The following is a 24,842-nucleotide window of genomic DNA, read 5'->3' as shown; positions in this document are numbered from 1 at the left end:
GTGTTATAAGGTGCTACCAACTAGGATGGAAACCTCAAAAAGAGAAATAATACTACTAGCCAGAGCTATAGAAGGGAAGTGGCATGTTAACTTAATTATGAAGGTTAAGATGTTCAAGGCAGAGGTGTCTGCAAAGCACATTTCAGATGGAGGAAGGAATATGAGTAAAAGCAGAATGGCTGTAGCATAGAAGATTTGCTGGAGGCCTGGGAAGTAGTCCTCTGTGACTAATGCAATTAGAGGCAAATTGAAGGCAGGAGAAAACATCTAGGAAAATGCTGCATATATCCCGGAGAGTTGTAATGGAGACCTGAACTTAGAACAATGTGGGGATAAAAAGGAGGATAATCTATTACAGATACTATGGATTAGATGTAGGGAATTAAGTGAAAGGAGTCAAAAGATGATGTGAACAAGTTGAGATGTGATGACCAGGAGGTTTAACAGAAAAAGGAATGACAGGAGTAAAAAGAAGCTCAGCTAGAAGATTATTTTGTTTTTGTAGATGATGAGTTTGAGATGCTAATATCACTATAGAGATTCTCAGCATTTGTTATTCATTTCACATACATTCATTCTCATTTTTCATTTTATATACGTTCCATATACATTCATGGAACAGTGGATATGGTTAAAGTACAGATGTGAATTTATTGAATTAATGGCTTTAACTGCTGTGGGTATTTCTGTCTATGGGAGCTTGCAATCTAGTGTCCTTGATGGAATTAGAACCTGGAATTTGAACAGAGTTCAGGGCCTAGCCCTATAGATTTGGATGTAGTTCACATGGAAATCATTGAAGCCACAGAAATAGCAAAAAGGGCTAAGAAAAAAATTTCAGGGTAAAAGGAATTAGAGGTGAGGAAGGAGGGGTATGTGTAGATTATTCTGAGAAGTTTGGTTATGGGAAAAGTATGTAACAAAAATTCAAGGAACCATGCAAGATTGAGTTTTTGTTTCTTTCTTTTAAGGAAAGAGGCCGCCTGAATTTGCCTTAGGGTCCAGTGGGGAAATATTTGAATATGTAAAATAGAGGAATAGAGGAAGCTCCTTAAAAAATCGGTTCTGAGTAGCATAAAAGCAGAAAAGGAAACATTGATCTTAGCGAAAAGCAAACCCTCGGGCTTTTCTAATTATTGGGCTGGCCAGAAAAGTTTGTTGGGGTTTTCCCACAAGATGTTATGGAACTTTTTGGCTGACCCAGTATTTTGAGCCTTGTTTGAATCTTATGTTTGGACAATCAAATCAACTTCTGGAAGTTAGAGAGTTGGTTTTTGTTGTTTTTTTTGTTTTTACAACACATTAACTCTGAATTTCCTCTTAAGTTTTTTGAACTTTTGAAAAGAAAATAGTACTTCCTACTGTGCTTTATATTTATGTGTTATACAACTCAAGACTGTCACATTGCAATACTTACTATAATATATGTAATATCTCACATTTATTAAAGTATGCTCAAGCCAGATGTCTGGGGGGGTAATAAATTGTTCATTCAGATTTGTTAGATTTTGCTAGTTCTCTCTGTTTTGTAGCATCCAAAATCAGCCGATAGAAACTTGTAGGGAAACACAGTCAGGTCTTTCACCTCTTTTGCTGCAGGCTTTTACATGATATGTTAATACCTCCTTGTGTGTGTTTGGGTTGCAGAGTCGCCAATTTATATTTCCTGTTTCTAGCTGTCCTGAACTGGGTGCCTTTGGTAGAAGCCTTTCAAAAGGAAATTACGATGCTGCCTCTGGTGGCTGTCCTTACAATTATTGCAATTAAAGATGGCTTGGAAGATTACCGAAAATACAAACTTGACAAACAGATCAACAACTTAGTAACTAAAGTTTACAGTAGGTAAGTGTAACAGGAGCTGTGCTGGGGAATACACAGGCATCATTTAGAAACATGCAGAATGTTACTTTTTCCCCCTTAGGTGTGACTAGGACACTTGGGGGGGGGGGGCGTGTTTTCAACAAATATTTATTCAAGTCCCACAGGGAATTAAATTCTGGCATCATAGGAAAACAATAATGTGTAAGCCATTGTCACCCTGGGAGTTGATAAAGCAAGAGCTTCGATAATTTAGGCATAAGTGGAACTGAAAGGATTAAACTTCAAACCATAAGAAGGAAAGCAAGCAGTTAGTTTTTAATCCTAGATGTTACAATTTGGGATTAAGAGAGGATGGGATATGAAAAACATGAACGAATATGGAAAAACAACATGGGATATGAAAAAAGAGAAGATGAGCTTCCTGTAGAGGAAAGGAATTGTGAGAAATGGAGAAGTGTGTTCTTTTTTGTGCACAAAGCCAGCAGCCTATAAAACCCTTCCTGCTGCAGCAACAACAACCTCCTATTCGTAATAGGAGGTCTTTTCAGAAGCACATTTGCTCTGTTGGAGACTTGTATTACCAGTATTTATGAAATAGAAAGCCAAGAATAAAGTCCGTTAAGGTGAGTTTTGAACTCTGCTGTTTATGAATGACTACATTTATGAATGCTAAAATGCTAGTCTCCGGAGACAGTTATTTATCACGCTGGGATGTATTCCTTCAAGTCACGTGCATATCGTGGTAGGGGTAAACCCATGGGGGACGGTTTACAAAATTGGGATTCTGCTACATATATTTTATTCTAATTCTTTTAGCCTAATATTACACCATAAATATTTCCCATGTCTTTAACCTTCAAGAAAGTACTTTTAATAGCTGCATTGTCTATAATACGACTCTAAGGTAATTTAACATTTCCCATATTTATATAATTCTGAGAATGTATGTTTCAGTGAGTATTCTTATACAAAAGTGTTGAAGATCTATGATTATTTCAGCATTATAATTAGAAATGGAATTACTAGATCAAAGAGGAGGAATATATTTTAAAATTTATTTTCCTGAAGTATAGTTGATTTACAACGTTAATTTCTGCTGTACAGCAAAGTGATTCAGTTATATGTATATACATTCTTTTTTATATTCTTTTCCATGATGATTTATTACAGGATACTGAATATAGTTCCCTGTGCTATACAGTAGGACCTTATTGTCTATCCATTCTATATATAATAGTTTGCATCTGCTTATCTCAAACTCCCAATCCATCCTCCCCCACTGCCCTCCCCCTTGGCAACCACAAGTTTGTTCTCTGTGTCTGTGAGTCTGTTTGCTAGATAAGTTCATTTGTGTCATATTTTAGATTCCACACATAAGTGATATCATATAGTATTTGTCTCTTTCTGACTTACTTCGCTTAGTATGATTTCTAGTTGCATCCATGTTGCTGTAAATGGCATTATTTCATTCTTTTTTTATGACTGAATAGTATTCCTGTGTGTGTGTGTGTGTGTGTGTACTTTCTTTATCCATTCATCTGTCGATGGACACTTAAGGTTGCTTCCATGTCTTGACTATTGTAAATAGTGCTGCTATGAACATCGGGTTGCGTGTATCTTTTCAAATTATGTTTTTTTTCTGGATATACACCTAGGAGTAGGATTGCTGGATCATATGGTAGCTCTATCTTTAGTTTTTTAAGGAACCTCCATACTGTTTTCCATAGTGGCTGCACCAATTTACATTCCCACCCACAGTGTAGGAGGGTTCCCTTTTCAAGAAGGAATATATTTAAGTCCTTATTTGGGTGTCTTTTGTGAAAATAAATTACAGCGTTTATAATGTTAATTCTCTGGAGTTCCCTTTCATGAGAAATGTATCTACTTCTTAAAAAGTCATCATTAGGAATAGATTTGTGAAATTCTGAATATGTTAACTGCTTTACAAGTAAGGGTTTGGTGTTACTTGTTTTCATTTCAGAGTTTGGAAAGCTTATGGAATATTCTGAGCATGGTGAGTGTGTTAACTTGGCCTGAGGGGAGTAACCAAGTAAAGGGGCAGTAATCAGAAATTAAAAGTTAGAGAGGGAATTTGAAGCCTACTGTTGGAGACACTCCAATGACCAGGATAGTGTTTAGACATTGAGTAAAGGAGTTCTCCAGAGAAACAGAATCAATAGGAATAAGATTTATTCTAAGGAATTGGCTCATGGGATTGTGGAGGCTAAGAGTCCCACTATCTTCCATCTGCACGCTGGCGTCCCAGGAAGGCCAACAGTGCAGTTTGAAGGCCAGAGAGCGATGGTGTAGATTCCAGTCTGAGACTGAAGGCCTGAGAATCAGGAGTGTCAAGGGCGGATCAGTGTCCCAGCTCAGTCAGGCAGGCGGAGAGTGAATTCAACCTTCCTTCACCTTTTTGTTCTATTCAGGCCCTCAACGGATTGGATGATGCCCACGCACACTGGGGAGGGCCATCTGCTTTACTCAGTTCACCAATTCAAACGCTGATCTCTTCCAGAAACACTCACAGACACACCTAGACATAATGTTGAACCAAATACCTGGGCATCCTGTGGCCCAGTGAAATTGACTCATAAAATTAACCATCACAGATATTTTCCTTTAGTGGTAGAGAATGCATCTTTTGAGTTAAGAAGTAACATGGTAAAGGTTGTGCTTTAGGAGGATTGGTCCTCTCAGGTCATGGGAATGGCTTCTGTATAGATCTGCCTCTACTAATCAATCCAGGGTACTGTTGGGAGTAGATGCTAAGTACAGTAGGGGATTCATAGAAGAGATACAGTGAAGAAGAACCCAGTGGAATTTGTTGAACTTTTGTGATTTTTTTTTTTTCTGCTTTGGAGGATAAAAGTACCACTGATAGAAACAGGGAGCATTAAATTCATCTCAGGTAGAGTGAACTGTAAATGATAGTAAGACAGGCATCTAAGTGGAAATGCCCAGTGGGCAAATAGGGCACGAAAAGCTACAGAGAGAAATTTCAAAGTCTTCAGTCCCTTTACGAGTTAGGAGTTTGACGTGAATCCTCAAGGGAGAAAATGTGAAGAGCTAAAAGACTGAGCTTTGAGCCCAAAGGTAGGCACCTGTTTCAGCCTTTGGAAAGACTTCAGAGGCTCCATTGGACAGATGCTGTCACTATTCTGAGATCTCAGAGCATTTGGCATATTTCTTGGGTTGATTTCAGTGCTCTGATACAGACTCAACTTTCATAAGACACTAATTCTAAATTTGTCTGACTAGAGATTCTGTTCTATTCTAGTTTCCAAGTCAGAATAAATGATATCTAAGTTTAGAAGTTTAGTTTTATAATAAACAGAAGTATATTCTGAACAAATTTAAGTTCACTTGACTGACCAAGAGTTCAGCCAGATGACATAATTTTGTTGTTGTTTTGGGAGGACAGTAATTCAAAGCCTTGTCCTGATGGTGGACATTTGTCTTCAGTGTTACATGAGCCAATGGTTAGGGAAGACTCCTCTGAAGAAGTGATATTTAAGCCAAAACCTGTAGGATTCTGAATTTTGTTCATTATTAGAATTCTTTTTTTTTTTTTTTGGCGGTACGTGAGCCTCTCACTGTTGTGGCCTCTCCCGTTGCGGAGCACAGGCTCCCGACACGCAGGCTCAGCGGCCATGGCTCACGGGCCCAGCCGCTCCGTGGCATGTGGGATCCTCCCGGACCGGGGCACGAACCCGTGTCCCCTGCATCGGCAGGTGGACTCTCAACCACTGTGCCACCAGGGAAGCCCCATTATTAGAATTCTTCAGTGGCTTTCCCCAAATTGATTTTAAAGGCCTATTATAGAAAACAAAGTAACTTTTTTCTCTTTTGTAAGATGATATGAACTGTACTTAAATAAGGAAAAATTAGTTCTTTTTTTTTTTCTTATACTCATGTCTAATCTAAAGGGAACCAGAAAAATTGATGTATAGAAAAAATGAAAAAATAGTTCATGGTTTTTATTTTAAAGTCATAGAGCACTTTACTGAAACAGTGCTGTGAATCATTTGATGACATTTAAATGCTTATTATGTGCCAGGGATAGAGAGGTGAAATGTTCATATAGTCTCTGCCTTCAAAAAATAGCTGTAGGAAATAGGATTTTACAGTGATTATACGATGAACAAAATCCATATTTTGACCAATTTTAAGATTGCTCAGCTAATGCCAAAGTTAGCAAATGGAAAGAATACTTATATGTATTTTTAAATACAAATTCTTGTACATAAATAATTGCTGATTTTTAGTGCTAGTTTAGAGTTGTTGCTGTGTGTTTGCTTTTTTAGCTTATTCTAAAAAGTTCTAATCCTGATTCCTTCACTTAGTAGCTGTGTAGCCTTGGGCAAATTATGTAACTCCAGTTATATTATTATAAACTCCAGTTCCCTTCATTATGAATAAAATAGTATAAAACAGTAAGCATAGTACCTAACCCTTTCAAGTGCTAAGTAAGGGTTAGCTATTATGATTATTGTAAGTTAATAATGACTGGAAGCTAGAGTTTGTCACATGATCAAGTCATTTAATTAATATTTGAGAACTTGTTCAAACATTGTATGATTTTATTAATTCTAAAATTCCCTAATGGGAAACCTGGTATAATTTTTTTCTCACAGGTCCCTTTAGACATAGTTTGGATCTGTTTTAGATGATTTGCATATAAACGTAAAGATGAGATGCAATATTCTTTTCAGTTGTTTAAGGTCTAGTCCAAGATATCACTTTATGATTGCATTTCATAATAGAATTGGGTAGCTCTTTATGTCTTTTTATTATATTCTATGTAATTTGCTTTTGTTTGGTGTAGAAGAAATAATGCTTACATTCTAACCTGTCATCCCTTGTTCTTGGAACAAATTATAAGGATATAAAGAAATAAACGTGGGCTCTAAGACCATGTCTTGTTGATTTAAGTTAATGTACTAACTTAAATTCCTATTAAATACAAAGAAATTACTTTAGAGGACAAATTAATTCTCAGTAAAATTAAGTTGAAAGTATGCAGCTTTTAAATCTTGCAAGCGTCCGGAAGAAGCATACTAACATTTCTATGCAGATAATTTGGTTCTTATTTGTAATAATACGTGGTCTTTCACAAGGTGCTTAATTTTCTTTGGGAAAGTATCATAGGGAAGTAACAAATGCTAGAATAGAAATTAAACATTTAAACCCTATTACACCACAATTACATTAGAATGAACTATTATCCAAAACCTGCCTTTAAAATGGCAACCATTTGTAAGGTTTTAAGGTTTGCTTCAAGGATAATAGAAGTGTGCTGAAAATAAAACTATTAATCATCCAGCAAATTTAAGTGCTTACTGTGTTGTAGGCACTGAGAGATTTAGAGGTTTAAACAAAAATCAGATAAAATGCCTGCCCTCCAGGAACTTATACTGTTTTCTGATCTTTAAAAATCACCATATTGTTGGTGTTAGGAGTTTAAAAATACTAGCTAATGTTAATATTTTAGAATTATCTCATAAATTCATAGAATTTTATGATTCTTGAAATGAGACTAAATATCAGTGGCCTTCTAAGATATTAACCTTATCGATGTGTGACATTTTCCAAAGCAGTGGTTCTTGAAATTCACTTTCTGATACACAATTAAACCATGTTTTGTTTGGTGGTCATTGGTAAGTTACTATAGCTGGGAGTAAAGTCTAGTATTTGAGAGATGGACTCTGGAGCTACCTGCCTTGTTTCAAATCCCAGGAATACTAGGAACTGTGTGACCTGGAGCTAGTGACTTAACCTGTCAAAGTCAGTTTTTCTCGTTTCTAAGAGGTGGGGGAGTGGGGCATAGTGCATTCATCGTACCACCCACATAACACTGTTATAAAAATTAAATGAATTGATGAATATAAAGCATCCAGTAAATCTTAGCTGATCTTGTGTCCAATGATTATTCAGTATTTGCATTTTATAAACTGTTTTTAGTGTTTTATTGGAAAAATACTAAAGAACATCAAAAAGAAAAACTCATTCATAATCCCACTCTTCCTCTCTTTCAATTGGTTAAAGTAGGTAGTGGAAGTCCACGTTTTCTGTCTTTCCACCTCTCTCCTTCCAACCTCCACCCCAGTGGAATCACTATTAATAGTCCAGTGTATTCTTCCCACCTTTCCCCAGTGATTGTGTATTGACATAAAAGCTGTGTGACATTGAATTCTTAAGCAAAATGGGTCTAGAAGTTTGCCTGAAGAATGGATTATAAGTGCTATATCCTGACCAGTGAGAGTAATTGCAGAAGCACAAGTAACCAAGTAGATACAAGAAATTCTAGTTGTACATTTAGGCTGTGGGAGAAGGAGAAAGTTCTTTTACTACTTTTAATTCTATATCCGAGAAGGAAATATAACCTCATGTTGAGTCTACCACAATTAAAAATTCTCAAAGCTAGTTAAAATTGGCAATGAGCATTTGTCACTTAGCTTGTAGTTTCAAACATCCTGCTCTTCTCCCATGCCCTATGGCATTGTGCCTCCACTCTCACTCTGACTGATACACTGTCCCACCTTTCTTCACCTGACTCACTCTAGATCATCCTGCAAGGCTCACCTCCTCCAGAGCTAAATGTCCCAACTGTTTGCTCCCATAATAACCTGTGCATACCTCTTATAAAATTGCTGTTTGTGTCACTTTTTCAAATTTTGACCATAACTTCCATAGGGAGATCACCATATCTTAATCACTTTTGTATTTTTAGCACCTGACATGGTAACTCACATAAATTAAGGTCAGCATGTGTTTAATTGACCTGAACTAGCTACCTACTGGGAAAATTAGCTACTTTAAAAATATCCTAGTATGGACTCCAAATGGGGAAAAGTTAATTGTAAAATTGACCTCATTTGAATTTTGTTCCAATGTAGAGTAAATAAACTTGTCCCTTAGAGGAATTCTATTTCTTCTGTTTGAAAGAAAAATAAAATCCTTAACCCTAATATCAAATCTGTCTTCTCTCCCTACTTTTACAAATTCTCAGCAAATTTTCTTATAGCTTTCTTCAGAGAAAAAGTAGAGGTCATTAAGCATGAATTAGGTACTTCAGTTCTTTCTTACATCATCTACGTCTTCACCTACTTTCTTCTGACTTTACATGAAAAGGTGATTCCCTGCCTTGTAATAGTAATTCTTTCATCTGCATTCTTAATTCCATTCCTTGTTACTTCTCCATAGCCTCAAAGAACACCCTCCAACGCTGTCCTCTCTTCTACCTTGCCTTCTCCATGGGCTTCTTCCCTGCATGCTACGTGCATGCCCAGTTCTTTCATCCTTACTGTGCTTTGCCTTACCTTCCCTTGCAGTGGCTGCTTTCACCCTTTATTCCTTTCAGGGCTAAACTTCATGAAATATTCTACTTCTTCAACTTCCAATTATGCCTTAATTCACTGGCGGTCTCACTTTCGTCTTCACTCTCCGCATCAACAGTTTCATACTATCAACTTGATAGCACACATTCTAATAACCACATATCACAGGCATGACCCCTTTGTGGCTTTTGTTACTATGATGGCTCCCTTTTTGAAATTTCCTTTTTTCATTTCTCCGACATTTCCTCTTAGGTCGTTACCTTGTGTCAGCTGCCCTTTATGTACCTAAGACTTGCAAGTTTATATTTCTACTCATGAACTTCTGATCAAAACCATCAAAATGCTGGACCTCTTCAATTTTATATCTCACTTCAAATAAAAACTTTCCAAACCAACTTTATTATCTTTACCATGATGCAATCAGTTGCTTCTAAAATCTGGGACATGGTGAAAGGCCCCACTCACCATACAAGTTAGATACCATAGTGTCACCCTTGATAACTTGGCATGTAATAAGTCAGAATACTTGTCTCTAGTAACCAAATATGTCTTGACTTAATCTGCTTTCATCCATCCTTTTTGCTGCCTTAATTCTAACCATCTTTATCCCTCTCCTGAATTATTTCAATAACTTTCCATTGGTTCCTTGCCATTCCTATTTCTAACCAGCCTGCCACCCAACAATTCATCTGTTACTCTGTAGCAGAAGTTAGCAGGTAGAAATAGAATCATATCCATTTTGTATGGAATGAAATCCCTACTCCTAGGAATGGCAGTAAGACTGAACCTTCAAAATATGACTCCTGGGTTCCTTAAAAAACTACAAATAGAACTACCATACAACCCAGCAATCCCACTACTTGGCATATACCCTGAGAAAACCATAATTCAAAAAGAGCCACGTACCACAATGTTCATTGCAGCTCTATTTACAATAGCCAGGACATGGAAGCAACCTAAGTGTCCATTGACAGATGAATGGATTAAGTAGATGTGGCACATATATACAATGGACTATTACTCAGCCATAAAAAGGAACGCAATTGAGTTATTTGTAGTGAGGTGGATGGACCTAGAATCTGTCATAAAGAGTGAAGTAAGTCAGAAAGAGAAAAACAAATACCGTATGCTAACACATATATATGGAATCTAAAAAAAAAAATGTTATGAAGAACCTAGGGGCAGGACAGGAATGAAGACACAGAGAATAGACTTGAGGACACAGGGAGGGGGAAGGGTAAGCTGGGACGAAGTGAGAGAGTGGCATGGACATATATGCACTACCAAATGTAAAATAGCTAGTGGGAAGCTGCTGCATAGCACCGGGGGACCAGCTCGGTGCTTTGTGACCACCTAGAGGGGTGGGATAGGGAGGGGGGTGGGAGGCAGACGCAAGAGGGAGGAGATGTGGGGATATATATATATATATATATATATATATATGTATATATATAGCTGATTCACTTTGTTATAAAGCAGAAACTAACACACCATTGTAAAGCAATTATACTCCAATAAAGATGTTAAAAAAAATATATATATATATATATATATATGACTCCTGCCTACCTTTTTTGTCTTCTCTCTGTTACTTCCCACCATGGAAGAGTAAACTGGTGTATACTAGAAAAAAATTGTTAAAACAAACCATTGATTTACCTTTCTTGATAAACTAACAAACTCTTTAGGTAAATAAGGAATTCTTTTAGTTGGATTCAACCTGGTGCATAAGATATTTTGGGAGAATATGTCCTGAAAATGTTCTTTTTAGGTAGCCCTTTGAGCTAAGTATTTCTTGAAATAACCAATGTAATTCTGTATAGCAGAAGTTATACAAGTATTGGCTTAAGGTAGCATTTCTATTTAATATGATGCATTCATTTTTAATATATAGGTCATATAGCTTAGAATATAACTATCTCCCAGGCTTCTTCAACAATGAATTTGAATACTGAGCTCCAAAAATGTAATAGAAAAATAAATCTTTACTTATAAAATAAGTGCATTTTTATGACAAAATACTAGTTCTTTGCAGATATTTGGGAGGTGATGGGGGATGAGACAGACCTTCCTAACATTTGTTGGCAGTATTGTGTGTGAAATGCTGCTTAACTAGTTATATAATAGTCTGTGCCTCAAATGTCCTAATTCTTCTCTAAGGACAGTGCTTTGTGGAACTTAATTCATGCCATTGGTATGAAAAGGCATGAGAAGTTTGGCAAAAACTTTAACGTAAATCAGGGCATTTATGGCAAATCAACTTCAGTTCATGTGCCTTTCCTTTAAAAAGAATTGAATATATAGATTGGGAAAACTACACTTTTGAAAAGAGTTAAAATTTGGCATTCTCCTTTCTAGGGATCAACTGCAGCCAACGCAGGACTACTTTAACCAGTATTTCAATTAAATGATAATTAGGGGTGTTAATCTGGTGGTATAATGATTTTTAAAGTGTTGTATCTGGGTATTTATTTCATTTCTTTTGGGTTTTCTTTAATTTCTCCATCCTATCGGCCAGATAGGAAGCTCTCTTGAGAGCAGATAATGTGTCTTGGGTACTTTTAGATCCTTGATTCCTGACCACAGGATAGCACACAGGAATTGCTTCATATATGAATAAACCCATCCAATGTTAATTTTATTCAAGAACTACCCAAATAGTGTAGTGGTTCAAAATCTCACAGGAAAAGAGAATTGATGTTTTGGCAGCTTAGTAACTAAATTTTCAGGTGAAGCCAGTTGTGGAATTTAAGTTTTACCAATTCTCTGGCTTCCCCTTTTAGCATTTAACAGATTAAAATTCACCCTAACACTTTAAATTATATACTAAAATTAAAAAAAAAAACTATTATGTGTGTTTTTGGCTTGAGATTCTTTTTAAACTTTTTTTTTTTTTCTATTTTAGGAAAGAGAAAAAATACGTCGACAGATGCTGGAAAGATGTTACTGTTGGGGACTTTATTCGCCTTTCCTGTAACGAGGTTATTCCTGCAGATATGGTTTTACTCTTTTCCACTGATCCAGATGGAATCTGTCACATTGAGACTTCCAGTCTTGATGGAGAGAGCAATTTAAAACAGAGGCAGGTGGTTCGGGGATACACAGAGCAGGTAAATGATGTGTTCTCCATTGGTGACATAAACGTTTTCTTTTCAGAAGATGTCTGAGCTCATTTTCACATGTACAGATAAAGAGACTTTTTAAACTCATTTTTACCTTTACAAAATGGAATTCTAGAGAGCTTAATCCAGTTCCAGATATCAGTAGAGGTGTGCTATGTTTTATAGATAATAGGATTTAATGACTTCGGAGTTCAGACGTTTCAGTCTGACAATCATATATTTCTGGGAATTGAATTTAAGAAACCCAACAAATTTTGCAATTTGGAAAATTCTTTTGCAATAGAAACAATCAACTTCTAACTTATTTTTCTTAAACTTAGAGTTTTATATGTTATGTCTGATTGAAGCTGGAGATATCAATCGGTCATTGTTCCTAAAATCTGTAATTACTTATATACCAAGGCCTTTTAAGAAATTTGTAACTTTTCATGCCACAGAGCTCTGACCCTTCACCATGCTGTGGTGAGGTAAACAAGACCTTTGAAGTTATATTAACACGAGTTTGAATGAATCCCAGCTCTGCCATTTAATTACTGTGTTACTTAACCACTTTATGCCTCAGTTTCTTTATCTTAAAATGAAAATGATGATATTTGATCTATTAGAGAATTTTGTGACATATTGATATTTAGCATATTTTCATTTTTTAAATAAAGTTTACTGAGATCAAATGCATACGTGCTCAGAGTACTCTTATGTATACATATATGTGTGTATATATGTATAAATACACACGTAATCTCAGAAGCTACATATATGGTTAAAGAACAACAACAAAAGTATTTTCAGCTTTTCAGTGTCTTCCAGATAAAAGAGTATGCCCTGTAGGAGGAGAAGCTCTCTCCTGCAGGGAGTCCTGCATGGATTCCAGTACATGATTCAGACATTCCCATCACCTGAAGATATTTATTGATACTCTGGGACCATTCTGATCTCATTTATTCATTTATAATTATGCCTATACTTTCCTTCATTTGGGCAACTTGTGACAGATTTTGTGACAAGCATGCCTTTGTTTTATCTTAACAATTGGTGAAAGGATAAACACTTAAATCTCAAGATTTAACCTTGAATTTTTGTTTGGTGATTTTAAAAAACAAATAAATAATAAATAAATAAATATTTTTTAGGACTCTGAAGTTGATCCTGAGAAATTCTCCAGTAGGATAGAATGTGAAAGTCCAAACAATGACCTCAACAGATTCCGAGGCTTCCTGTGAGTGATACATGACTTACCTTTGTGGGTGTGAGTGGGATTGTATGTTACAATTATGCTTAACTCAAAAAAACTTTTGTGTACTTATACCAAGTTAAATCACTAAAGGCTGTAAGTTAAGCCACCTATAAATTTGGCTTATTTTAATTATTTGATATTTACCTATGTATATTTTTAAAACAAAAAAACCTTGTTCTTAAAATAATCCTAGACTCTCTTTCAGTGGTATGTGAATGACTTAACATGAGCTCCATGTTAAGCCCAAGACATGTTAGTTATTGGGAAGGAAGTGTTTGGACAGACAGGGCAGCTTAAGTGACATGATAGGCTGATGGTGTCCTCCTATCCTATTAGAATTAGAGTAGGTGGACAATTCAGTTGGTAAAGTTAGCCAATGATTTTGAAACACATCTAAGAAAAAGTATGGGAATCCACAACAGTGTTCATTCTGGAGGCTTCCTGTGGCATCTACATCCCTTTCCAGGGGCATCTAGAATTTAGGGTCTTATCTGATTCAGGCTGGCTTGTGCCACTTAAGTGCTTTATTTTTTGAGCCAAGTTACTTTTTTTATCCTTCCTTATTTTTAAGAGGAGTTAGTTAGACCTACTTCATAGTGGTGATCTTGTGAGGAAATGGCAGAGAAGAAAAAAGTTCCTAAGTCATTTTTTGGTACCATTACCCTGATACCGAAAGAATACAGAGACACGTAAGGGAAGATTAATATCCCTTATGAACATAGATGCAAAAAATTTACACAAATTATAGCAAATCAAACCCAACAATATATAAAAAGGTTAATACATGATGACTCAGTAGGTCTCATACCAGAAATGAAAGATTGGCTTAACATTAGAAGATCAAACAATGTAATTCACCATATTAACAAACGATAATTAACAAGTGAAAAAGAAAAACCAGGTGACCATCTCATGGATATAGAAAAAGCATTTGACAAAATGTAACTTCCGCTTTTGCAAACTGGAAATAGAAGGGAACTTTCTCAACCTGATGAAAGGCATCTATAAAAACCATACAGCTAGGATCAGACTTAATAGTGAAAGACTAAGTAAGCATTTTTCCCCTAAGATCAGGAACAAGACATGGATATTGTCTCTCACCACTTTTATTCAAGATTGTACTGGAGAGCCTAGCTAATGTAAAGAAAATGAAATAAAAGCATCAAGTAATAAAGAAGTAAAACTGTCTTTTATTCATAGATGGTATGATGGTCTTTGTAGAAAACCTGATGAAATCTACAAAAAAAGCTACTAGAATTAATAACTGAGTTTAGCAATGTTGTAGGAAACAAGATCAATATACAAAAATTAATTGTATTTCTATACACTAGCAATGAACAATCAGATACGGAAACTTTAAAAATCAATTTATAATAGCATCAGAAAAATTGAAATACTTAAGAATAAATCTGACAAAAGATATGGAAGACCTGCATACTGAAAATCACTGAACACTGTTGGGTTAAACTAAAGATGTAACTAAATGGAGAGACATACGTTGTTCATGCGTTGAAAGACTCAATATTGTTAGGACATCAATTTTTTTCGCAAATTGATCTGTAGATTCAGTGTAATCCCAATTGAAACCCCAGCAAGGTTTTACTTTTTATTTTGTTTAAGAAATTGGCAAGTTTATTCTAAAAATTTGTGTGGAGATAGAAAGAACCATTTAACTAAAACAACTTTGAAAAACAACAGATTTGGAGGGCTAATACCACCAGATTTTGTTTTTGGCATATAGACCAATAGGTCAGTGGAAGAGGTTAGAGTCCAGAAATTGATCCAGGCATTAATGGGCAACTGGATTTTGATAAAGATGCAAAGGCAGTTTAGTGGAGAAAGGTTAGTTGTTTCAACAAATGATGCTGCAACAATTATACATCTATACTTTAAAAAAACACTTCAACTTAGACCTCTTGCCACTTAAAAAGATTAACTAAAACTGGATCCTGTACTTACTTAAATGTAAACGTGAAACTGTAAAATTCCTGAAAGAAAACATGGGAAATCTTTGGTATCTTGTATTAGCCAAAGATTTCTTAGATATAACACCAAAAGCACAATCCATAAGAGGACAAAAATAATTAAATAAAAGAACTTCATCAAAATTAGAAACTTATTCTCTTCAAATGACACTACTAAGCAAATGAAAGCATACCTTCAAATGACACTGCTAAGCAAATGAAAACGTAAGTCACAGACTGGAAGAAAATATTTGCAATGCATGTTTCTCATATAGGACTTGTATTCAGAATAGAGAAAGACATCTCAAAACTCAGTAATAAGTAAACAATACAGTTTTTTAAATGATCGAAAAAATTGAATACTCCATCAAAGAAGATACATGGATGACTAATATCTGTGTGAAAAGATGCAAATTAAAACCACAGAGCTACAACTGCTAAATTAAAAGAACTGACTATACCAACTTTTCACAAGGATGTAGAGAAACTGGAACTCTCATGTACTGCTGGTAGGAGTGGAAATGGCTACAGCCACTTTAGCAAATAGTTTGGAAACTTCCTAAAAAGTTAAATTCACACCTACCGTGTGATCTGGTTTTTCCACTCCTAAGAAGTTACCCAAGAGAAAACATTTATCCAACATATATCCATATACCCAAGAGAAAACATTTATCTATATACTAACCTGTACACAGACATTCAAAACAGCTTTATTGGTAATAGCCCCAATTAGAAACAACCCAAATGTCCATCAACAGGTAAATAGGTAAAACAAATGGTATATCCATACAATAAATGCTATTCTGCAGCAAAAAGAATTCACTAGTGGTACATGGAACAACATGGATGCATCTCAAAATAACGTTGAGTGAAAGAATCCAGACAAGAGAGAATATATACTATATGATTTGATTTATATAGTCTCAAAAAAGAAAGCTAATTTATAGTGATAGAAAGCAGATGAGTGGGTGCCTGGGAGGGGGAAGGTAGGAAGGAAAGATTGCAGAAAGACATAAGGAAACTTTGGGGAATAATGGATATGTTCATTTTCCTGATTGTAGCGATGGTTTCACAGGGGAAACGTCAAAACATCAAGTTTTACACTTTAAATATGTACGGTATATGTATTATGATTTTTATTAGTTATTCCTCAGTCAGGTTGTTTAAAATGTTAGAGTCATCGTGGAAGGAAGTTTAGAACATCGCGGTAGCATCTTTAAGTAGCACCTGATACAGACAGGTGTTTGGGCAGGCACAGGAAGCTATGCAATGGGAAAAGGGAATAGGCTTGGTCCAGGTAAAGAGGTAATGCTAGAATTAAATAATCACGAATGAGAAGATACCAGGCAGGCAACTGAATGCAAAGAAAGGCTGACATTCCAGGTTAAGGGAGCAACACAGGTAATGGTGTAGGGGCCTGAGACCACAGTGCATTTGTGGAGTCATAAGTGGTTTAAGTGTGTTTGGAGGGTAGGTGAGCAATATAATAGATCATAAAGAGGCGAGATGATAAAGGGACGTTAGCAGATGTTCCTGTCATCAGAAACGTGCTCATAAGCCATCTCTTAGGATGAGTCATTTTCTAGTATTATTTTCTCCAGCTGTTGACTATTTACAGAATTTCCTCTTGTAAATGTCAGATTTAAGGGCTGACATTTTTTGACCTGGACCTCAGGTGCTGAGGTTTGTACAGCCTCTTACTGGGAACGCTGACTCCCCTGACAAGGTCAGTCTTGCTTCTGGCACATTTCTAGACAGGAAAGAATAGGAACTTTAGTCTATCACTGTGTGGTTTGGAATATAGAACTCTGCATAGAATCTGACTCAGAGCCTATATATTTAGTAGAGTCAGCCCAGGACGATACAGTAATTCTTTGTGAAATTGTTTTTATCTGCTAAACTAGCTCCTTATCCTTTTCCTGCTGTGTAGCCTATTTCCTAAAATCAACAAAAATTGAGATGTTCAAGCTCACTCTCTGTATGAATGATGGCTTCTCTGGTCTTCTTACTCTCAGGTAGCACTGCCTCCTTCCCTATTTGTGCCCACATTGTATGCTGAATATCAGATTTCTATAATAACACCTATAATATTTTTATTACTTACATATTTCTATATCAGTCACTTCCTGTTAGACCACAGGAGGCAAGACTGTGTACGTTTGTTTTTCTATCCTCAGCATCTGGGTGGGTGTGCTGGGCGCATGGTAGATATTACATAGGCTCTTGAATGGATGAGAGCTCTATGTGGACAGTCAGTGTCTCACATGGAATCTGAAAGTCCCATGCTATAATTGCCAAATACATACCCATCAAGTGCAGGACATGTTTAGAGTTTGGAGCAGGTGCAATCAAGATAGAAGTTGGGTTTTGATGTAATCATGGTAACCTAGAGTGATGTAATGGTGAAAAATAAGGATCCCAGGGGAAAAAATCTTAATACACTAAGGAACTTTGGAACTGGTTCTTTTGTATATTGTATCTGTTCTGTAAAGGTTCTAGGGATAACAACTGCTATATTCATGAGGGACCAAATCAAGACTGGGATGCGTGCCTGGGAATGCTACCTAGAAATGTGAATGTTGGGATGTAACTTCCTCATCTGTAAATCCAGAAAACAGAATTAGGTTAAACCCAAGGACACTGCTAGTTCTGACCATGACCCTATGGTTTGCTCTTTGTGCATAAACCCATATAAATGAAGGAATGTAAGCACACACCTCTTAGGGTATTTTACAAATTAGAGGAGTGAAATGACAAATCTATTTTCCTCCTTTGTGGTAGGAAACCTTTTTTGAAGAGCTTTTCTTTTCCTTGTAATCCAGATAGCATGGGTAGCAGATACAATGACAATCTTCCTATACTTAATAAAGAAGAAACGACTTACAGACTGAAGTGTATTGCTTAAAAAACAAACTAACTTTAATGCTGAAATTAAGAATGCATTTTCACAAAATAGGTGAAATACGTTGCATTTTGCTTATTTTTAAAAATTTTCCAACGAGTTTGCTCTGTATTTTTGCCACTATAGTAATTTCATCAAGTAATTACTTTGATAATTTTAAAACTGTTTTACAGAAGATTTCAAACATGCAAAATTAGGAAGAAAAGTGTAATGAACACCCATGAGCCCTCACCCAGTTTTAACTATTTCATAATCTTGCCAACTTTGTTTCAGATATCCTTCCACTTCCTTCCCTGCACCTACATCACATCATTTCAATGTCAATACTTCACTATGAATATACAGCCGAAAAAAACTTAAAAAAAAATACCCATAACATCATTATCACATTTAACTAAATTCAGAACAATTTCTTGACAGCATCTAATACCTAATCTTTGTTCAAATTTCTCCAATTATCTCAAAAAAAATTTTAGAGTCAATATATTCTAACCAGGATCAAAACAAAGGTCTACACATTGCATTTGGTTGATATGTCTCTAAATTTCCCCTCCGAAGAAATGGGGTCATTTAGCTTGTAGAATTTACCACATTGTAGATTGAGCTGATTGCGTCCTTCCTGAGGGTGGAGTCCCCTCTACCACTCCTTTTGCTCCCCGCTCCTCATTCTACTTATTTGTTGAATAGACCAGGTCATTTTGCCCATGGAGCTTACCACTGCAGATTTGGTAGCTTTGGCTGACTGCATCCTTGCATTGGTGGTTAACATGTTTCTCTGGCCTTATTTCCTGAAAACTGTCCAGAGGCACTTTCAGAATCTGATGAAAGAAATTCTCTCCCTAGAAAATGACAAATGTATATAGACACACACAGGGGAACATTGCATACAGTTTCAAAGGTTTCACAGTTCCCCTGATGCCACAGACCCCAGTTTGATTTGCCCTCTTAGAGGCTTGATTAGGTTCCGAGGGAGATGAGCAATTTCTGTCCTCGAACTTCTGGAGGCTGGAGGCCTGTGATGTCCCCTTGTCCCGTTGGTAGTTATGTTAAGATTGGTGTTGTCAGCCTTATCCTTTCATTATAAACTTCCCCACCAGCCTTCCACCTAATGATTTTAGCCACTGGCTATCATTGCCTAAGAGTAATCCTTGATTTCACCAGGGTCAAAAATGGTAATTTTCTAATTCCATCAAGAACTTTTCCCTCATCAGCTATTAAGTTACCCCCAAATACAGTTTCTACTAGAGGAAATAGTTTCCTTATTTGGAATATTTTCTAATTTTTGTAGCATCAATACTGGAAGTTGACAATGAATGGTAGAAAGCAGTGTTAGAAACCTGTTGTGTTTTTTTTCCCCCAGCCAAAGTGGGTAACTGAAATAACAAAAGCAAATGCATCAGAGATTTGAATCTTTTCCTGTGAACTGCCTAACTTCATACTGTAATCAAGAATATTCAAAAATCACTTTTATTTTTACGTGCCCATTTTTGCTGTTTAGAAATAAACTTCTATGCTATCTTTCTTATAGAGAACACTCCAACAGAGAACGTGTGGGTCTCAGTAAAGAGAATTTATTACTTAGAGGATGCACCATTAGAAACACAGAGGCTGTCATGGGCATTGTGGTTTATGCAGGTTGGTTATGCTTCTGACTTTTCACCATCATCTCCTCTGTGCTTTTCTGCAAGTTAACGTTTTCCATTTACTCAAAATGTAATCTCTAGAAGCAGAAAGGAAATTTTGTCTTGATAACCTTAATCATTGGTCTCTGTTTTTCTAAAGAGATCACAAAAAGAAGCTAAATTAACAAAGTATATTGCATAGCTACTTTTCATTAAATTGTCTGCCAGCGAGATATAAAAATATGATATTTGTTACCTGGCTTTAGTTTGCACATTTTCTCACATACTGTGTTACCCATGTAGGCCATGAAACCAAAGCAATGCTGAACAACAGCGGACCAAGGTATAAACGCAGCAACTTAGAAAGAAGAGCAAATACAGATGTCCTCTGCTGTGTCCTGCTGTTGGTTATAATGTGTTTAACTGGTGCATTGGGTAGGTAGAATTTGATTATTTGCTGACATCTTTTCAGCAAGATATTTATTTAAAAGTATTTTCTAAATGAAATTTATGAAAAAGTTTGACTTTTGTAAGGGAGGTTTTATTTGCCAATAATTGCTTTCTTCACATCTTTATCTCCCTCATTCTCTAACCTGAAAAGCATTAATATTGATTATATCCAGTTACACATGGCCACAGTGCTAAAGTGACGTGGGAAGAGATGTAAGGAGTGAGAGAGACAGAGACAGGAAAATGTGTACCGTTTGAATTTGAATTTGTTTCTTAAACGGTTGGTGTTCAACCAAAACCAATATTCTTATCTCTCTTTCTTTAGGAATAAAGTTCTATATTTCTATAATATATACATAGCATCCTTTTGATGTCTGTACATTTTTTGAAAGGTCATGGAATCTGGTTGAGCAGATATGAAAACATACCCTTTTTTAACATCCCTGAGCCTGATGGACATGTCATATCACCAGTGTTGGGAGGATTCTATATGTTTTGGACCATGATCATTTTGTTACAGGTAATATCTATTGTACTCATCACAGAATATTAAGATCTTTGCTACTTATCCAGCACTATATGGTTTTTCATCCCTTCTTTTCCACCTTTAACATTTTTAAAATTGTTTTGCTCTTCTTAGGTTTTGATTCCCATTTCTCTCTATGTTTCCATTGAAATTGTGAAGCTTGGACAAATATATTTTATTCAAAGTGATGTGGATTTCTACAATGAGAAAATGGATTCTACTGTTCAGTGCCGAGCCCTGAACATCACAGAGGATCTTGGACAGATTCAGTACCTCTTTTCTGATAAAACAGGAACCCTGACTGAGAATAAGATGGTTTTTCGAAGATGTAGTGTGGCAGGCTTTGATTACTGCCATGAAGAAAATGGTGAGTGTTGGGTTTCTATGAAAACCAGCCTTAAGATTGGTCATTTTTGCACCCACTTAATGACTTGGTAGTTCTGGCACAGAAGTGCTATACTTAATCATTGAGTACTTAACTCCTCTAAATGCGCATTGTTTCATTGTTGTCCCTTTAAAAGTTAGGTCAGAAGTTAGTAGGTCAGGAGTTAGTTGGTCAAAGTCAAAGATTCTACTTCCATGGTTTCTTTTCTTTCCTTTTTTTTTTTGCCATGGTTTCTCTAAAAGGAAAGTAAATTACCAGTAGTCGTAGAAGGTTGGGGGTTGGATTTGGTGACAATGATATTGCATTATAGATATTTTTGAGAATCTAATGAAACTATGGACCATCTCCCTGAAAAATATTTTGAAAATAATTCCAAAGGGACAACAGTTTCCCCAGACCCCATCATTCAGCCCATAGGTATTCATTGGTCGTTGGCTGAGAATACCTAGTTTAAGAAGAAATAAGATGAACTGAACTTCTGAGGCTAAGGAAGTAAATATATACATTGTAAGTTTCCTTTAAAGAATTGATCTTCGTTAATTTTGTTATTTATAAGAGTAAGTGTACTCCTATGAAAGTAATTATGAGAAATGTCCAAAACAAATTAACCTAGAAGTTAACCACCATCAATCATTTGGTGAATATATAACCATCCATTTCTTTATGCATATTCCTGTATATGTGAAAATATATATTTGCACATTTCCCCTTTTATAAGTTATTATATGTCGTAATAATGCTTTGCAGTTTGCTTTTTTTATTCCTCATTATCTCGTGGACCTTTTTCCAAGTCAGTTCATGACTTAACGTTAAGTACATGGTATTGCATTATATGTGGTCAAACTTAGTTTGCTTTTATAACAGTACTTGCAATTAACATTCCTTATTCATTCAGCAGATATTTTGTGAGCTCCTAATATGTGGCATGAGTCCCTGATCTCATGTAGCTTAGCGTTTAAGGCAAGAGACAGACAAGATTAAAAATTATATACAAAATAAAATTCATCATGCAATATGCATTTCTCTACATACATATTGGTGCAATTATTTTTATAAGATACATGTCTAGCAACTGGATCCAGAGGTTTGCACATATAAAACTTTTATAGATCCTACAAAATTTATCTATAAAATATTGTGCTAATTTATGTTCTCACAACCCAGAAAAATAACACCTATTTTTCACACCCAGCCATAATGGGATGAACTTATTCTTTTTAATTTGTGAGTTTTGTAGTCATAGTTAGTACTTCATTGTCTTAATTTTTCTTTGATTAGTAATGAGATGTTTAACTGTTTAACTTTTTATATGTTTCTGGCCATTTGAATATCCTTGGTAGAGTGATCATGTCTTCCTATTTAACAAATGAGTTTTTCTTATTCTTAGTAATCTGTAGGAGGGTTTTATCTATTAAGGCAGGGCTGATGTTCAGCTTGTATACCCCAGTCTAGGTTGTCTGTGGCCCATGTCTATTTTCATTTGTGCACTTGTATTGAACCAGTTAAATAATTTGAGTATCAACCTTGATATTATCCTTTTCTTCTGTAGGTGGCAAATATTAATACTTTCTTGGTTCATCATTTATCACTGTATTAGTTTTCTATTGCCACATAACAAATTACTACAAATTTGATGGCTTTAAATAACACAAACATACTGTCTCACAGCTTGTGTGGGTCAGGAGTCTGGGTGCACGTAGCTACGTCCTCTCTGAGTCTCTCACCTGGCTGAAATACAGGTTTTGGCTGGAGCTATGATCTTATCTGCGACCCAGGGTCCTCATTTTGGTTTCCTGGTTTTAGAGTTGTCAGTGTCTTGAGATTGTAGGACTAAGGCCCCTGCTTCCTTGCTGGCTGTCAGCTTAGAGCCATTCTTAGCTCATAGAGGTGGCCTACCATCCCTTTGCCATGTGGCCTCTCCACAGCATGGCAGTTCACTTCTTCAAGGCTACCAGCCAAACCTCTAGCTTTGAGTCTCTGACTTCAGGTAAGTTGTGGCACCTCTTTTTACCTGATGAGGTCAAGCTACCTAGGATAGGCTTCTTTTATATTAACTCAGATTCAACTGGCTAGACACTTGATTATATCTGCCAAATCCTCTGACCTTTGTCAGGTAACATAATTTAATCATAGAAGTGAGATGCTATCCTACAGGGTGTGTACACGGGGGTGGGGCAGGAATCTTGGGGGCCATCTTAGAATTCTGTCTACCACAGCCTCTTAACTTTGCTTAGGGTGTCACTTCTTGTGAGAAGTTTTATATTTTTATGAAATCAGTCTTATCAATTATTATATCTATTATTAAGACTACAGATATTATGATTTCTGCCAGTAGTGTTCAACTTAGACATCCACCTGCCCAAAATTTAAAAAATAAACTATATTTCCTCTTAGGTAAATATATTTTAAGCCAGCTTTTGTTGTTACTTGTGTGTATGAAGGATAAAACATTGAGTATCATATAATCACTATACAATGTGAAAAATAGCTAATCATACTGGATATGATATTCTGCATTGTTCCATATTTTTTATTGCATTTTTATTACAAAAGCAATATTTTTAGAAAATTTCATATAAGCCAAAAAAGGAAAATTTTAAAGCCATCAGTAACTCCCACCAGAGCAGAAGCAAGAAGAACTACAGTCCTGTAGCCTGCGGAAAGAAAACCACATTCACAGAAAGATAGACAAAATGAAAAGGCAGAGGACTATGTCCCAGATGAAGGAACAAGATAAAACCCCAGGAAAACAACTAAATGAAGTGGAGATAGGCAACCTTCCAGGAAAAGAATTCAGAATAATGATAGTGAAGATGATCCAGGACCTTGGAAAAAGAATGGAGGCAAAGATCGAGAAGATGCAAGAAATGTTTAACAAAGACCTAGAAGAATTAAAGAACAAACGAGATGAACAACACAATGACTGAAATGAAAAATACACTAGAAGGAATCAGTAGCAGAATAACTGAGGCAGAAGAACGGATAAGTGACCTGGAGGACAGAATGGTGGAAATCTCTGCCGTGGAACAGAAGAAAAAAGAATGAAAAGAAATGAAGACAGCCTAAGAGACCTCTGGGACAACATTAAATTCACCAACATTCACATTATAGGGGTCCCAGAAGGAGAAGAGAGAGAGAAAGGACCAGAGAAAATATTTGAAGAGAATATAGTCAAAAACTTCCCTAACATGGGAAAGGAAATAGCCACCCAAGTCCAGGAAGCGCAGAGAGTCCCAGGCAGGATAAACCAAAGGAGAAACACGCCAAGACACACAGTAATCAGATTGACAAAAATTAAAGGCAAAAATTATTAAAAAGCAGCAAGGGAAAAATGACAACATACAAGGGAACTCCCATAAGGTTAACGACTGATTTCTTAGCAGAAACCCTGTAAGCCAGAAGGAAGTGGAACAGTATATTTAAAGTGATGAAAGGGAAGAACCTACAACGATGCTACCCTTGCTGGGTAGATCCAG

At 36.1% G+C, this 24,842-nt stretch overlaps 1 protein-coding gene across 1 annotated transcript in view; it reads left to right on the top strand.

The window, feature by feature from the left end:
- ATP10D (ATPase phospholipid transporting 10D (putative)) overlaps positions 1-24,842 on the top strand; it is a 74,449-nt gene that overhangs the window by 888 nt on the left and 48,719 nt on the right. The window contains 7 exon segments of the mRNA XM_065877337.1: positions 1,648-1,842; positions 12,067-12,271; positions 13,414-13,499; positions 19,912-20,018; positions 20,309-20,440; positions 20,848-20,975; positions 21,096-21,348. Of these exon segments, the coding sequence (XP_065733409.1) occupies positions 1,648-1,842; positions 12,067-12,271; positions 13,414-13,499; positions 19,912-20,018; positions 20,309-20,440; positions 20,848-20,975; positions 21,096-21,348 (1,106 nt within the window).

This window comes from Phocoena phocoena, chromosome 5 (assembly GCF_963924675.1).
Source record: "Phocoena phocoena chromosome 5, mPhoPho1.1, whole genome shotgun sequence".
Lineage (NCBI taxonomy): Eukaryota > Metazoa > Chordata > Mammalia > Artiodactyla > Phocoenidae > Phocoena > Phocoena phocoena.
Note: the sequence above shows the minus strand (reverse complement) of the source record. Positions and strands in the feature narration are given on the sequence as shown.